Source organism: Oncorhynchus tshawytscha, linkage group LG22, assembly GCF_018296145.1.
Source record: "Oncorhynchus tshawytscha isolate Ot180627B linkage group LG22, Otsh_v2.0, whole genome shotgun sequence".
NCBI classification, from domain to species: domain Eukaryota; kingdom Metazoa; phylum Chordata; class Actinopteri; order Salmoniformes; family Salmonidae; genus Oncorhynchus; species Oncorhynchus tshawytscha.
This window is the reverse complement of record NC_056450.1, coordinates 6412544-6429264: the sequence shown is the minus strand read 5'-3', so window position 1 is coordinate 6429264 and position 16721 is coordinate 6412544. Positions and strand designations below refer to the sequence as shown.

The 16721-nt window shown below is 41.6% G+C and overlaps 1 protein-coding gene across 1 annotated transcript in view; it reads right to left on the bottom strand.

Moving 5' to 3' along the window:
* The window catches only part of LOC112221635 (copine-9-like), a 111666-nt gene that overhangs the window by 74898 nt on the left and 20047 nt on the right, over positions 1 to 16721 (bottom strand). Inside the window, exon 3 of the mRNA XM_042303613.1 lies at positions 2532 to 2578. Within this exon, the coding sequence (XP_042159547.1) occupies positions 2532 to 2578 (47 nt within the window). The remainder of the gene's footprint in view (positions 1 to 2531; positions 2579 to 16721) is intronic.

Below are 16721 nucleotides of genomic sequence, written 5' to 3'. Positions count from 1 at the left end.
TGAATGGTAGTGTGTGTATATATATATATATATATTACTGTATAATCTTCGTAAATGATCTCATAAAAAGTACTGGTGGAGTTATGTCACACATGCAGCTAATAGCAATATATGGAAATGTCTGCTCTATCCAAAATACAACCAACAGATTGCAGCATTACCGTAAAAATGTAGGAGGCAAGTGGAAGTGGGAGAAGGTGATGAACTTTTCTTTATCCAAAATTGGTTAAAGAATATTGTGATAAATAAAGAAGTTTACCTGTTCCATTTAAGGTCCAAAAAATGTGCAGCTGTGCCATACATGTTGCAAAATAGTTGGGAAGAGATATTTGATTTGCCAATTCAATGGCACAGGTTTTATGACCTGATAAACAAAGCATCGCCGGATTCAAAACTTCTAGTTTTTCAATTTAAATGATTATTCAAAATTCTTGCAACCAATAGAATGTTATGTATATGTGGGATACCACCATCCTAGCTCTGCAGAATCATTACTCGATCACTTGTTTTGGTACTGCTAATATGTACAGTGCCGTGCAAAAGTATTCACCCCCTTGGCGTTTTACCTATTTTGTTTCATTACAACCTGTAATTTAATATACATATGGCATATATAAAATATATGGCAATTAGAAATCAAAACTAGATGGTTTTTAGAGATAGATGGGAGGGGCTGATGGTAGCTGAACTGGGGGACTAAAAACAAATAAAAAAGATAACTAATGTAAATTATACTGTGTCCGTAAAATGTATATAGTATGTTTAAGCTAGAAGTAAAAGCTGAAGTATTGTTGTCCATTAGTTTACATAAATAAGGGGATGGGTGGTAGGGTTAGGGGAAAATAATACACATCAGGGATTGGAAATTATGCAGGCAATTACATTGATAGAACCCACAATCTATCTGCAATATTAAAGATGATCTAACCCCTATTGTTTTATTTAAAAAATAACAGAACCTCAATCAAAACAATCTCTGTGATAGATATCAGTATAAGCCATTTGATAATCAATGACACAATGTCACTATAAATCTAAACATATGAACGTTTACATCACTAGCAAATACTGCACATGTTATCTGCCTGGCAATCAGACACTAATCCCCATTGGGCAGAGTGCCTGGCTGGTATGCTCCTATAGCGCAGAGTAATAAACTATTGATCCCTGCACTGCCCAGTGCACATAATCCCAGCTATCAACTCTGTAGTTTATTGGAACCCTACCAGCCTACCTGGTATCCATCGACCAAGGAACGTCCCATGATACACTTCCACCTGTTCTATTTTGGGAGGCGTTCTTTGAGGTACGATTGGTTAACGGGTAGTGGAATGTCAGAATATAAATTGTGTTGTTAAGGGGAAACGCTTTCAATTATTGTGAAGTGACTGAAACTAAGAGGTCTTAGTTATAGTATGTCAACGCTACAGTACAGAGGAAACAAATAGATTTACTCAGCACCATTTTAATCTTAGTTTACACTAACACTTAAGTGCGTATCGTTTTCAACCCTTAGTGTTGGTGACTCAGTGTATGTGGTAGTGATCAGAAATAGAGAAAAGGGGAATCAGGCAAGGTGCTTTGGCTTGGGAGTCTTCACTAAATTAATGGTGTCAATTAATTAAATTTACAATATCAAACAAGATAATATAAATCATAAGACAGTTATGTATATCAAATTATATATACATTAACTTAATTTACTTAATGTCTGCAGCTGGCTATGGAAAGTTTACTCTGCTGATTGCGTTACAATAATTATGCCCTCTCATTGATTAACCCTGCACAGAGAGAGAGAGAGAGAGAGAGAGAGAGAGAATGAGCCCTCTAGAGCTCTAGACATTTGGGAAAATGTGGCTTGTTCACTACCTGAACCTATCTTATCCTTTCTGCTTCTTACCCCAGGCCATTCTACACTAATAGGGATGATGGTAAAATCCATGCCATTTACTGATCATGGCTAGTGGTGCCTTAACCCACTAGTTAGTTAAGGAATGTGCTGGGCAGTGCAGAATGTTTGGACTTGTGGCATTCAGACAAGTGACACTAATGTCTCAAATGTTTTCTAATTAATACTGCTCATTGATTTACAAATGCAACCACCGGCATACTTATGTGATTTTGGAACAATCCGAATAGAATAATATCAGGAAATCCTTTCAGTGGCTTAGCTACCTACTGGGCACAGGCGTCAGTTGAAAGTCTAGTTTTGATTTACATTTAGGTTCAAAGTTAGGTGAAAAAAAGACAAAATGCCTTTATGTTGATGACTTATTGCAAATCCAAAGAGTTTTCTACGTTGATTCAACGTCATCACATCAATTTTGGGGGTTTGAAATGATGTGGATACAATGTTGATTCAACCAGTTCTTGCCCAGTGGGAAAAAAAGACGATGGAACAACATGAGTCTCAGTCCGGAGGGTTCTTACATTTTTCCCCAATCATAGAAATCAGTACCTGTAAGTTAGCAGAACAGTGACTAAAGAGAAAAATGCAAAAAGCTGAAAATAGAACTTAATTTTCCACTCACCTCCATCCACTCTTTGGTCCCGATACCTTGAACATACAGCACAACCACTGCATTGAAAGAGACAGAGTTAAAAGAAGGCCATAAGATAACTTCTGAATGTAGAGTATTCAATAATGGGCAAGTCTTCAACAAACTAAAACCAAAATGTCAAAACATTAAATTAGAAGAGAAAACTAATTTGGTAGAATAGGTTCAGGTTGGTCACATTCATTTAAAACAGCTCATCAGCGGTTGAATGTTGGGCATTAGCAGTATAATCCACTTCGCTCTGGCTTCGTGCAGGCAATTAAAAAAAGGATCTCTTCTAATGACCAATTAAGAACATTGAGATAACAGCATCGGGGCCAGTGTCCGAGTACCTTGGCAACGTTACTGTATTTGTAAATGCTGTTCACTGCACTCATGGTAGGTTTGTCACACTGAGGATTTTTGCTAGCTAATGCAACTAGAAACCACTTTGACAACGATTATGCATAACTATGCCGACGAGCTGCCCAGATACAAACCACTTGTGAAATGCCACATTAGAGAGCAAAATCCCTTGGATAATAGTTTTTAAACATTTTATTTAACCTTTATTTAAGCAGGCAAATGATCCTGTAGGGACGGGGTTAAAAAATAAAATAAAATATGTAAGACCAAACGGACAACACAGACAGAAGACACTGGCAATAGCACAAATACAACAGGAAACCAACAGTGTGTGTGTGTGTGTGTGTGTGTGTGTGTGTGTGTGTGTGTGTGTGTGTGTGTGTGTGTGTGTGTGTGTGTGTGTGTGTGAGTGGAGGCATGTGTATGGTGTGTGTGAAGTTAAACAACATGCTTCCTTACATAAGGCAACGCAAACTAGTGACATCGGGTGACAACTAGAAACATTTACAGTACATGTCTCAACAACCTGTTCATCTATTTATGCTTTGAACTCCAGGACACAATTTCAAGACTAGGGGGCTGAGTAATGAAAGGACCTTTTTCTATGCTCGGTTAAAACTGTCAGGACTCTTAGTCTAAAACAAGATTGAGATCTGAGCGGATAGACAAAATGGCAACTTTCCTAAGAACGTACCAGTGTTTGAGCCTGCATGTTGCTAGTGATGTCCACCGAACAGCACAGTAGAGATCACAATGGTGAGTTAGACATCTCTGATTGGTGACAAAAGAGCTGCATGATACACAGGGTCAAGAGCTTTCAGTGTAGAGCTTGAGGCTTGCAACATGAATAGTATCACCATAGTCCAATACAGAGAGAAAAGTACAATGAATCAACTCCTTTTTGGCAGCAAAGGAAAAACTGACTTTGTGCCGGGAATAAAACCCAATACGCAGCTTAAGTTCTCTATATGGGTGGTGGAGCTCAACTTGTCATCCACTTACACTTGCTCTATAGAATGTCCTTCCAAGGTAGTAATTACATGGTTTTCTGAGAATTTAGTATTGGAAAATACAATGCATTTTGTTTTCGAGGTATTCAGAACAAGCTACAAATCGTACAGATTAAGTTGAATGATGTTTTTGTTTTTTCAAAAGCCAAACTGCTGCCAGTTGAATAAGAGAACAGTGCCATCTGGGTTCGATTTGACAGGTTTGACCAGTAATCCCAACGCACTTCAATCTCTGCACCAAGACATTATGGTCCACAGTGTCAAGTCTATGAAAACAGATAAACAATGCAACTTCCTATCCAGGGCATAGTGAATATCATTGAACGTTTTCAAAGTTTGAAACCCACCAAGCCTGTGAGGAAATAAACTAGTGAGGCCATAGAGGAGTTAAAGGGCTGCCTGGCCTCCACTGATTGGGGCATTTCTAAAGATGAAAGCACCAACATTCACAATTACACAGACAGTGTCACATCTTACATCAGTGTCTGTGAGGAAAACTGAATTCCAACCATCACTTTTTCAAATTCAACAACGACAAAACCCTGGTTCACTGCTGAACTCAGAGTACTGTGCTCAGCCAAAGAGGTGACACATAGGAGCAACAACAAAGAGGACTATAGAACTGTTAAACTGCTGCTCAACAAGGAGATTGAAGTGGCCAAAAGTCGTTACAAGGAGCAGCTAGAACAACAATTCTCCACCAACGACCGCTTGTCTGTCTGGAAGGGTCTCTGAATGGGTTCTAATGAGTTCTAAATGTCATTTTAAATCACAAAGAGCCCTCAGCCATCAAGAGTCTCCTCAGCTATCTTGCCCCTCAACTGACAACACCCTCAGCCATCAGGCATCCCCTCAGCTATCTTGCCCCTCAGCTCAAAACACCCTCAGCCATCAAGCATCCCCTCAGCTATCTTGCCCCTCAGCTCAAAACACCCTCAGCCATCAAGAGTCTCCTCAGCTATCTTGGCCCTCAGCTGACAACACCCTCAGCCATCTGGACTCTCCCCACCCTCCCCCACCCCCACTGACTACTTTCTTCCCTGTCCCCCTCCCTCCCTCATTCTAGCCTACACCAGACTGCCCTCTTCCTTGTCATCACAGAAAAGGAGGTGAACAAGCTCTTCAGAAGGCTGCAAGTCCAGACCGGATTTCCTCAGCCACACTAAAGAACTGTGCTGACCAGCTTTCCCATTTTCACGCACATATTCAATCAGTCTCTAGAACTATGCACTGTACCTGCCCGCTTCAAATCCTCCACCATCATCCCATTCCCGAAGAAACAAAAGGTGACCGGCCTGAACGACTACAGACCTGTAGTGCTCATAAAAACCTTTGAGCTCCTCGTCCTGTTCCATCTCAAAACCACCACCCATGCCCTCCTTGACCCCATGCAGTTCGCCTACAGAGCCAATAGGTCTGTGGATGATGCCGTCAACATAGACTTCTCTACATCCTTCAACACCTCGACAACCCAAGGACATACGTGAGAATACTGTTTGTGGACTTTAACTCAGCGTTGAACACAATAATTTTGGACCTGCTACAGCACAAACACACCAAGCTGAACATTTCGGACTGCCGGTGGCTCACCGACCAAGAGAACAAAGCATGTTAAGATGGGAAAACATCTTTCAGGCTCCCTGTCTACCAGCACGGGGGCGCCACAGGGTTGCATGCTCTCCCCCCTCCTCTACTCGTTCTACACCAATGACTGCACCTACAGCGACGCATCTGTCAAACTACTGAAGTTTGCTGATGACACCACACTAGTCAATCTCCGACGACGACAAGTCCAAGTACCATGGATAGGTCGACCGCCTGGTGGCTTGCCGAGCCACTGCCTGTTCACCCCGCTATCGTCCAGAAGGCAAGGTCAGTACAGGTACATCAAAGCTGGGACCGAGAGACTGAAAAACAGCTTCTATCTCAAGGCCATCAGACTGTTAAACAGCCACCACTAACATTGAGTGGCTGCTGCCAACACACTGACTCAACTCCAGCCACTTTAATAATGGGAATTGATGGGAAATGATGTATCACTAGCCACTTTAAACAATGCTACCTAATATAATGTTTACATACCCTACATTATTCATCTCATATGTATATGTATATACTGTACTCTATATCATCTACTGCATCTTTATGTAGTACATGTATCACTAGCCACTTTAACTATGCCACTTTGTTTACATACTCATCTCATATGTATATACTGCACTCAATACCATCTACTGTATCTTGCCTATGCCGCTCTGTACCATCACTCATTCATATATCTTTATGTACATATTCTTCATCCCCTTACACTTGTGTCTATAAGGTAGTAGTTTTGGAATTGTTAGCTAGATTACTTGTTGGTTATTACTGCATTGTCGGAACTAGAAGCACAAGCATTTCGCTACACTCGCATTAACATCTGCTAACCATGTGTGTGTGACAAATAAAATTTGATTTGATTTGGTGCAGTCACAACAACCTGGAACTCAACACAGTCAAAACAGTGGAGATGGTGGTTGACTTCAAGAAATTACTTCAAGGAATATATGGCCAAGTCATTACAATTCCTGGGGACTATCATTTCCCACAACCTCAAGTGGGAGGACTACATCACAGAGGTGACCAAGGAGGCTTGGCAGAGAATGTACTATCTGCCCCAGTTGAGGAAACTCAAACACTCTCTGACAATTCTGGTTCGGTTCTACACATTAATCCTAACCCCTTCTTTCAGCATCTGGTTTAGGTCTGCGCCTGACCACTGTAAGGGCAAACTTCAGTGCATCGTCCAGTCTGTGGAGAAGGTCTTCGGCTGTACCTGCCCAACATCAAGGACCTGCACACCTCCAAGATAAGGAAGCACGCAGGTAAGATCATCGCCGGCCCTGCCCTCCCCGGACACCCCATCTTTCAAAGACAACACTTTGGCAGACGGTTTAGGTCATTCATAACCAAAAACGCTCAACAGTTTCTTCCCCAATGCTTGTGGCCTTCACCAACCGGCCATCAGGCTCATAGAGATGAAGTGAGATTGAGACAGACAGGACAAGGCAGATATATGAGAGTTCCCAGTAGTGCCCTGTTGTCTGTTAAGAAAAAAGAACAGCTGTAATAAATTACTAAAATAGTCTAATTCCAAAATGTTACAGGGCCTGATTGAGCATTAGTTAGCGCCTAGCAATGCAGTCCATTAAAAAATGGAACTCTGCCAGGTATTTCCCAGTCAACAAAGTAAACAGATTCAGTGGATATCCGGGGTGTCTTACAAAAACAGCCATTAAAGTTTGAACCACAACATGGAGCGAATCATTCTGAGAAGATGAGAAGTGTATCCTGGTGCTATAGGAATCTTCCAGAATGAGAGAGAAACTAATACTCCTTCAGATTAATCTAAATTTGGGGACAGATGAGAAAAACCCATAGACTGGGTCCCAGCATCAGACGGATAGTCTGGTTTATGGAAAGTGACTGGTAGAGGATACCCCATCTGGTGGGAAAGTGCAGAGTCAAATCAAAAGGAGCTGCACGCCAACTTTTCTACTCTGGCTTCAGGACTAGGTAACCAGCTGAACTGAAATAAAATTCAATCAATCTTACACGCTTAGAAAAAAATATGCTATCTACAGTAGAACCAGGGGCACTGAGGGGGGCGTGTCGCGTCTTGCCAGTTCCTGCTCGACTTAGCTTTTTTATTGCTCTTTTTGCATTAATTATTACCTTGTTTGCTCAGAATGTTTGTGCAATCATTTTCTATGACCGACCAACACTTTTGGATCATGAATCGGAAGCTATACATTTATCTCTCAGCCTCCCAGATCTGGAATAATACATCTAGTCCCTTGTTTCCCGCACAGCGGTCTTACTTGTTGCTCCTGACCGAGATGACCAAACCAGAGGAAGAAAAAAGCTAGGCTGACAAGATGGGCAACACCTCCTCCTCTTACTAGTATCCTGATGGCTAATGTCCAATCGCTGGAAAATAAACTTTGTGAACTCAGAGCAAGGCTGTAATTGCAGAGGGACATCAGGGAATGCTGTGTCTTTGTTCCCAAGCAGATTTTTTATATAAACTCAGCAAAAAAAGAAACATCCCTTTTTCAGGACCCTGTCTTTCAGCGATAATTCGTAAAAATCCAAATAACTTCACAGATCTTCATTGTAAAGGGTTTAAACACTGTTTCCCATGCTTGTTCAATGAACCATAAACAATTAATGAACATGTGGAACAAAGAGCCCATTAAGACACTAAGAGCTTACAGACGGTAGGCAATTAAGGTCACAGTTATGAACACGTAGGACACTAAAGAGGCCAGTCTACTGACTCTGAAAAGCATGTTGCAAGGAGGCATGAGGACTGCAGATGTGGCCAGGGCAATATATTGAAATGTCCGTACTGTGAGACGAAAAAGACAGCGCCACAGGGAGACAGGATGGACAACTGATCGTCCTCGCATTGGCAGACCACGTGTAAACAACACCTGCACAGGATCGGTACATCCGAATATCACACCTACGGAACAGGTACAGGATGGCAACAACAACTGCCCGAGTTACACCAGGAACGCACAATCCCTCCATCAGTGCTCAGACTGTCCGCAATAGGCTGAGATAGGCTGGACTGAGGGCTTGTAGGCCTGTTGTAGTAAGGCAGGTCCTCACCAGACATCACCGGCAACAACGTCACCTATGGGCATAAACCCACCGTCGCTGGACCAGACAGGACTGGCAAAAAGTGGTCTTCACTGATGAGTTGCAGTTTTGTCTCACCGGGGGTGATTCGTGTTTATCGTCGAAGGAATGAGCGTTACACCGAGGCCTGTACTCTGGAGCGGGATTGATTTGGAGGTGGAGGGTCCGTCATGGTCTGGGGCAGTGTGTCACAGGACTGAGCTTGTTGTCATTGCAGGCAATCTCAGGCAATCTCAGGCAATCTCAACGCTGTGCGTTACAGGGAAGACATCCTTCCTCCCTCATGTGGTACCCTTCCTGCAGGCTCATCCTGACATGACCCTCCAGCATGACAATGCCACCAGCCATACTGCTCGTTCTGTGAGTGATTTCCTGCAAGACAGGAATGTCAGTGTTCTGCCATGGCCAGCGAAGAGCCCAGATCTCAAACTCATTGAGCACATCTGGGACCTGTTGAATCGGAGGGTGAGGGTTAGGGCCATTCCCCCCAGAAATGTCCGGGAACTTGCAGGTGCCTTGGTGGAAGAGTAGGGAAACATTTCCAGCAAGAACTGGCAAATCTGGTGCAGTACATGAGGAGGAGATGCACTGCAGTACTTAATGCAGCTGCACCAGATACTGACTGTTACTTTTGATTTTGACCCCCCTCCCCTTTGTTCAGGTACACATTATTCCATTTCTGTTAGTCACATGTCTGTGGAACTTATTCAGTTTATGTCTCAGTTGTTTAATCTTATGTTCATACAAATATTTACACATGTTAAGTTTGCTGAAAATAAATGCAGTTGACAGTGAGAGGACGTTTCTTTTTTTGCTGAGTTTACTTAAATCATACTTCATTAACATATTTTAAGTATATTTAAAAGGATCTAAATCGGAACAATTTGAAATACATTGAATGCATTTAATTTCAATTTTATTAGCATGTAAGTATATTAAATGCATTTAAAATGATCTAAATTGGGTAAAAAAAAATTTGAGTTCAGGAAACCCTGGTATATTAGATAAAGAGCAAAACAAATATATCTTGAATACACCTTAAGTATATTTTATGTGTATTTCTCGTAAATTTGAAATATACTTAAATGGTATTTGAATTAGAATTCCTTTCTTTACAAAAAAAGTGCATTTTTGATGTGTTTCATGTATACTTTTACAAATACATTTGTACTCATTAACCACATTAGCTATTGTATGTAGAGGTTACCTTGATTGACTAAGGCATCTTCTCAGCCAATGTTAACATGCTATTTTACAAAGCAGTTGTGGATGGAGCAGCAATTTATACAAGTAACACTTTTGAGAACTGTGCACCACTGGCATTTCACACTTTAGTTGTTCACGTTACGGTAAGAAATGTACGTTCCAATAAAATGTGAAATAAGTCATATGTAATGTGTAATTAAAAGTACAACCTTATTCAGTTTTAAAATGAACATCAAAACATTTGTAAACATTTATAAATCAAAATTTCATCTGCATAAAAGAATGATGTTGAATATGTACATTTTTGTGCAAATGCGTTATTGAAAGTATGCTTTAAAAATATTTTGTGGACATTTAAATATAAATGTTTTGAAAGTATATTTACGTGTATTTTCTTGAAATTTGAAAAAGTACACTCTCAGGAAGTATGTTCCTCAGCTGTGCATGTTTCCTTATGTGGAATAAACCATTGTTATCATTGTCAACTTTCTCTGCACTGTTCTGAACAGGAATTCAGAAAGTACTTCAAAACTCCTTACTTCAAAACTACAGTGCCTTGCAAAAGTATTCATACCCCTTGGATTTATTCACATTTTGTTGTTACAAAGTGGGATTAAAATTGATTTAATTGTAATGTTTTGTCAACAATCTACATAAAATACTCAAATGTCAATGTGGAAGAATTTGTATTTTTTTTGGAAAAGATTGATCGAAATTAAATAACCAAAATATAGTCATTGCATAAGTATTCAGCTCAGAGTCAAAACATGCTAGAAACACCATTCGCTGCCATTACAGTGGTGAGTCTTCTTGGGTAAGTGCTTCGACACACTCCTGTTTCGGCGCTCTACGGATAATTCCGTCAACCTCATGGCTTGGTTCTTGGTCTGGCATGCACTGTCAACTGTGGGCCCTTATATAGACAGGTGTGTGCCTTTCCAAATCATGTCCAATCAATTGAATTTACCACAGGTGGACTCCAATCTAGTTGTAGAAACATTGCAAGGATGATTAGTGGAAACAGGATGCACCTATGGTGGGAAAATTACAAACTTTGTTATGCACATGCTCTGTATAAGCCTTAAACCTGTACATTTCCACTGTCTATATCTCTCATGTAAGAAGAAGAGAGTGACCAGTTTTTGGTCCATCCTGTTCTTTTCCTATCTTTCAAGGGCACAGCTGTGTGGAGATATCAAGAGAACAGAGGCTAGCTTGAGCAGCAGCGACAATTTTATCAGCAGAAAGGAGTGTAACAAAACTGGAGTTATCACTTGTTTGTACGCTATGTTCCCACCATGATCTCACACACCTGCTAAACTGCCATGTAGACAAAGGTTATTCATGTGATTGTAAACCACTACAGAATTGCAATTCTTATAATAAAAAGTTGTTGTTTGAAGAATCTAGTCTCTCTTCCTTTCTGGTTAGAATTTCCATGACACACACAAGCTCAATTTCGATTCTCATAGCGAAGGGTTTGAATACTTAAGGTAAATAAGGTATTGTTATTTGATTTTTATATACATTTGCAAAATGTATAAAACCTGTTTTTGCTTAGTCATTCTGGAGTATTGTGTGTAGTTTGTTACGGTACAAAATGTGGATATACACTGAACAAAAATATAAACGCAACATGTAATGTGTTGGTCCCATGTTTCATGAGCTGAAATAAAAGCTTATTTCTCTAAAATGTTGCGCACAGATTTGGTTACATCCCTATTATCTTTGTCGAGATAATTCATCCACCTGACAGGTGTGGCATATCAAGAAGCTGATTAAACAGCATGATAATTACACAGGTGCACAATAAAACGCCACTCTAACTTGATGTCTCAAGGTTTGATGGAGTTGGCGTGCAATTGGCGTGCTGACTGCAGGAATGTACACCAGAGCTGTTACCAGAGAATGTAATATTCATTTCACTACCATAAGCCGCCTCCAATGTCATTTTAGAGAATTTGGCAGTACGTCCAACCGGACTCACAACCGCAGACCACATGTATGGCATTGTGTGGGCAAGCAGTTTCCTGATGGCAACATTGTGAACAGAGTGCGCCATGGTCGCGGTGGGGTTATGGTATGGGCAGGCAAAAGCTACGGACAATGAACACAATTTTTTAAAGGTATCAGTGACCAAGATATGCATATCTGTATTCCCAGTCATGTGCAATCCATAGATTAGGGCCTAATTTATTTATTTCAATTGATTTATTCATCACACCCTAATCTTTCACCTGTCTTTGTGCTTGTCTCCAACCCCCTACAGGTGTCGCCCATCTTCCCCATTATCCCCAGTGCATTTATACCTGTGTTCTCTGTTTGTCTGTTGCCAGCTCGTTTTGTTTGTCAAGCTGAACAGCGGTTTTCCCCTTGCTCCTGTATTTTTCTAGTTCCTGTTTTCTAGTTTTCCCGGTTTTTACCATTCTGCCTGCCTTGACTCTGAGCCTGCCTGCTGTTCTACACTTTGTCGCCCCACCCTGGATTATTAATACCTGCCTGCCCTGACCCCAAGACTGCCTGCCGTTCTGTACCTTTTGCATCTGGATTACTGACCTCTGCCTGTCAAGACCTGTTGTTTTGCCTGCCCCCTGTTCTAGTAATAAACTTTTGTTACTTCGACATTGTCGGTATTTGGGTCTTCCCTGAAACATGATATTATTACCTTATATGAACTGTAACTCAGTAAAATCTTTGAAATTGTTGCATGTTGCGTTTACATTTTAGTTCAGAATATACAGCATATCGTATCTCAAATAGTCATTTGGTTTCTTATTCTATGATCTATAATTTCCATACTATACAGTTGAAGTCAGAAGTTTACATACATCTTAGCCAAATACATTTAAATTCAGTTTTTCACAATTCCTGACATTAATTCTGAGTAAAAATTCCCTGTCTTAGGTCAGTTAGGATCACCACTCTATTTTAAGAATGTGAAATGTCAGAATAATAGGAGAGAGTGATTAATTTCAGCTTTTATTTCTTTCATCACATTCCCAGTGGGTCAAAAGTTTACATACACTCAATTAGTATTTGGTAGCATTGCCTTTAAATTGTTTAACTTGGGTCAAATGTTACGGGTAGCCTTCCACAAGCTTCCCACAATAAGTTGGGTGCATTTTGTCCCATTCCTCCTGACAGAGCTGGTGTAACTGAGTCAGGGTTATGGACCTCCTTGAAGTTCTGCCCACACATTTTCTATAGGATTAAGGTCAGGGCATTGTGATGGCCACTCCAATATCTTGACTTTGTTGTTTTTGTTTTTGCCAGAACCTTGGAAGTATGCTTGGGGTCATTGTCCATTTGGAAGACCCATTTGCGACCAAGCTTTAATTCCAAACCGTAGTCTGCAGTTGCAAACCGTAGTCTTTTTTATGGCAATTTTGAAGCAGTGGCATCTTTGCTGAGTGGCATTTCAGGTTATGTCGATATAGGACTCATTTTTACTATGGATATAGATACTTTTGTACCTGTTTCCTCTGGCATCTTCACAAGGTCCTTTGCTGTTGTTCTGGGATTGATTTGCACATTTCGCACCAAGTAAGTTAATCTCTAGGAGACAGAACGCGTCTCCTTCCTGAGCATTATGACGGCTGCGTGGTCCCATGGTGTGTATACTTGCATACTATTGTTTGTACAGATGAACGTGGTATCTTAAGGCGTTTGGAAATTTCTCCCAAGGATGAACCAGACTTGTGGAGGTCTACAATTTTTTTCTGAGGTCCTGGCTGATTTCTTTTGATTTTCCCATGATGTCAAGCCTGGGTTTGAAGGTAGGCCTTGAAATACATCCACAGGTACACCTCCAATTGACTCAAATTACGTCAATTAGCTTATCAGAAGTTTCTAAAGCCATGACATAATTTTCTGGAATTTTCCAAGCAGGTTTAGGCACAGTCAACTTAGTGTATGTAAACTTCTGACCCACTGGAATTGTGATACAGTGAATTATAAGTGAAATTATCTGTCTGTAAACAATTGTATGAAAAATTACTTGTCATGCACAAAGTAGATGTCCTAACCGACTTGCCAAAACCGTAGTTTGTTAACAAGAAATTTGTGGAGTGGTTGAAAAACAAGTTTTAATGACTCCAACCTAAGTGTATGTAAACTTCCGACTTCAATTGTACATAAACACGAACCGGTTCAGCATGTCCCGGAGCACATTGTTGACCAGGGCCTGGAACACAGTTGGTCAGCCCAAATGGCATAACTAAGTACTCATAGTGCCCACTAGCCATGTTAAAGGCAGTCTTCCACTCATCTCCTCTCCGTATCCGAACCAGATGGCACGTGTTCCGAAGGTCCAACTTGGAGAAGATGGTCGCTCCCTCAAGAGGTTTGTAAGCCAAGGAGATGAGTGGTAAAGGGTAATGTTTTTTTACTGTGATGTCATTAAGGCCCCTGTAGTTGATACACGGATGCAGGTTTGGTCCTTCTTCCAACAATGAAGAACCCTGCGCTATATTACATTTCAATGTACTCCTCCATAGCCTTGGTCTCTGGCCCCGATTGGGAGTAAAGATTTCCCCCGAGGGGGTGTAAATGGCTGGGAGAAGTTCAATGACGCAGTCGTAGGGTTGATGCGGAGAGAAGTAGCCCGGGCCTTGTTGAAGACTACCTGGAGGTTCAGATACTCCGCGGGAATGGCGGAGAGGTTTGAGGCTTCTCTCAAGCCTGCAGGGAGACATCCCGGAGCAGGCTGGGCCGACTTGAGAACAACCCACGATAGCACCAGTAGCCCAGTTGATCAGGGGATTGTGCTTCTGGAGCCATGAATATCTCAAAACATGGGAACATATTTTTTTTTTTAAATATATATATATATACACAATAATAATGTATGTATATATATATATGTATATACATATATATTATTTAACCTTTATTTAACCAGGTAGGCTAGTTGAGAACAAGTTCTCCTTTACAACTGCGACCTGGCCAAGATAAAGAAAATCAGTTTGACACATACAAAAACAGAGTTACACATAGAATAAACAAACATACAGTCAATAATACAGTATAGAAAAGTATATATACAGTGTGTGCAAATGAGGTAAGATAAAGGAGGTAAGGCAATAAAATAGGCCATAGTGGCGAGGTAATTACGATATAGCAATTAAACACTGGAGTGATAGATGTGCAGAAGATGAATGTACAAGTAGAGATACTAGGGTGCAAAGGAGAAAAATAAATAAATAAATACAGTATGGGGATGAGGTAGTTGGATGGGCTATTTACAGATGGGATATGTACAGGTGCAATGATCTGTGAGCTGCTCTGACAGCTAGTGCTTGAAGTTAGTGAGGGAGATATGAGTCTTCAGAGATTTTTGCAGGTCGTTCCAGTCATTGGCAGCAGAGAACTGTAAGGAAAGGCGGCCAAAGGCAGGAATTGGCTTTGGGGGTGATCAGTGAAATATACCTGCTGGAGCACGTGCTACGGGTGGGTGCTGCTATGGTAAGCAGTGAACTGAGATAAGGCGGGGCTTTAACTAGCAAACACTTGTAGATGACCTGGAGCCAGTGGGTTTGGGGACGAGTATGAAGTGAGGGCCAGCCAACGAGACCGTACAGGTCGCAGTGGTGGGAAGTATATAGGGCTTTGGTGACAAAACGGATGGCACTGTGATAGACTGCATCCAGTTTGTTGAGTAGAGTGTTGGAGGCTATTTTGAAAATGACATTGCTGAAGTCGGTAGTAGGATAGTCAGTTTAGTCAAGTAGGATAGGATAGTTTTAGGATAGTCAAGTAGGATAGGATAAGTAGGATAGTCAGTTTTACGAGGGTAATTTCGCAGCATGAGTGAATGTTGCTTTTGTTGCGAAATAGGAAGCCGATTCTAAATTTAATTTTGATTTGGAGATGCTTAATGTGGGTCTGGAAGGAGAGTTTACAGTCTAACCAGACACCTAGTTATTTGTAGTTGTCCGCATATTCTAGGTCAGACACGTCCACAGTAGTGATACTGGACAGGCAGGCAGGTGCGGGCAGCTATTGGTTGAAGAGCATGAAGAAATGTTGGAGGCCAGGGAGGCCAGGGAAGGAGAGTTGTATGGCATTGAAGCTCGTCTGGAGGTTAGTAAGCACAGTGTCCAAAGAAGGGTCAGAAGTATACAGAATGGTGTCGTCTGCGTAGAGGTGGATCAGAGAATCACCAGCAGCAAGAGCGACATCATTGATGTATACAGAGAAGAGAGTCGGCCCGAGAATTGAACCCTGTGGCACCCCCATAGAGACTGCCAGAGGTCGGGACAACAGGCCCTCCAATTTGACACACTGAGCTCTATCAGAGAAGTAGTTGGTGAACCAAGCGAGGCAGTCATTTGAGAAACCAAGGCTGTTGAGTCTGCCGATAAAAAAGTGGTGATTGACAGTCGAAAGCCTTGGCCAGGTCGATGAATACGGCTGCACAGTATTGTCTCTTATCGATGGCAGTTATGATATAGTTTAGGACCTTGAGCGTGGCTGAGGTGCACCCAGCTCAGAAGCCAGATTGCATAGCCAGGATACCCGGGCCAGGTCGATTAGAAAGGCCTGCTCGCTACGGTGGGATTCAAAATGGTCGGTGATCTGTTTGCTAATTTGGCTTTCGAAGACCTTAGAAAGGCAGGGTAGGATAGATATAAGTCTGCAGCAGTTTGGGTCTAGTGTCTCCCCCTTTGAAGAGGGGGATGACTGCGGCAGCTTTCCAATCTTTGGGGAGGTTGCAACAATTTCGGCAGATCATTTTAGAAATAGAGGGTCCAGATTGTCTAGCTGACTTGTAGGGGTCCAGATTTTGCAGCTCTTTCAGAACATCAGCTATCTGAATTTTGGTGAAGGAGAAATGGGGAGGCTTGGGCGAGTTGCTGTGGGGCGTGCAGGGCAGTTGACTGGGGTAGGGGTAGCCAGGTGGAATGCATCGCCAGAC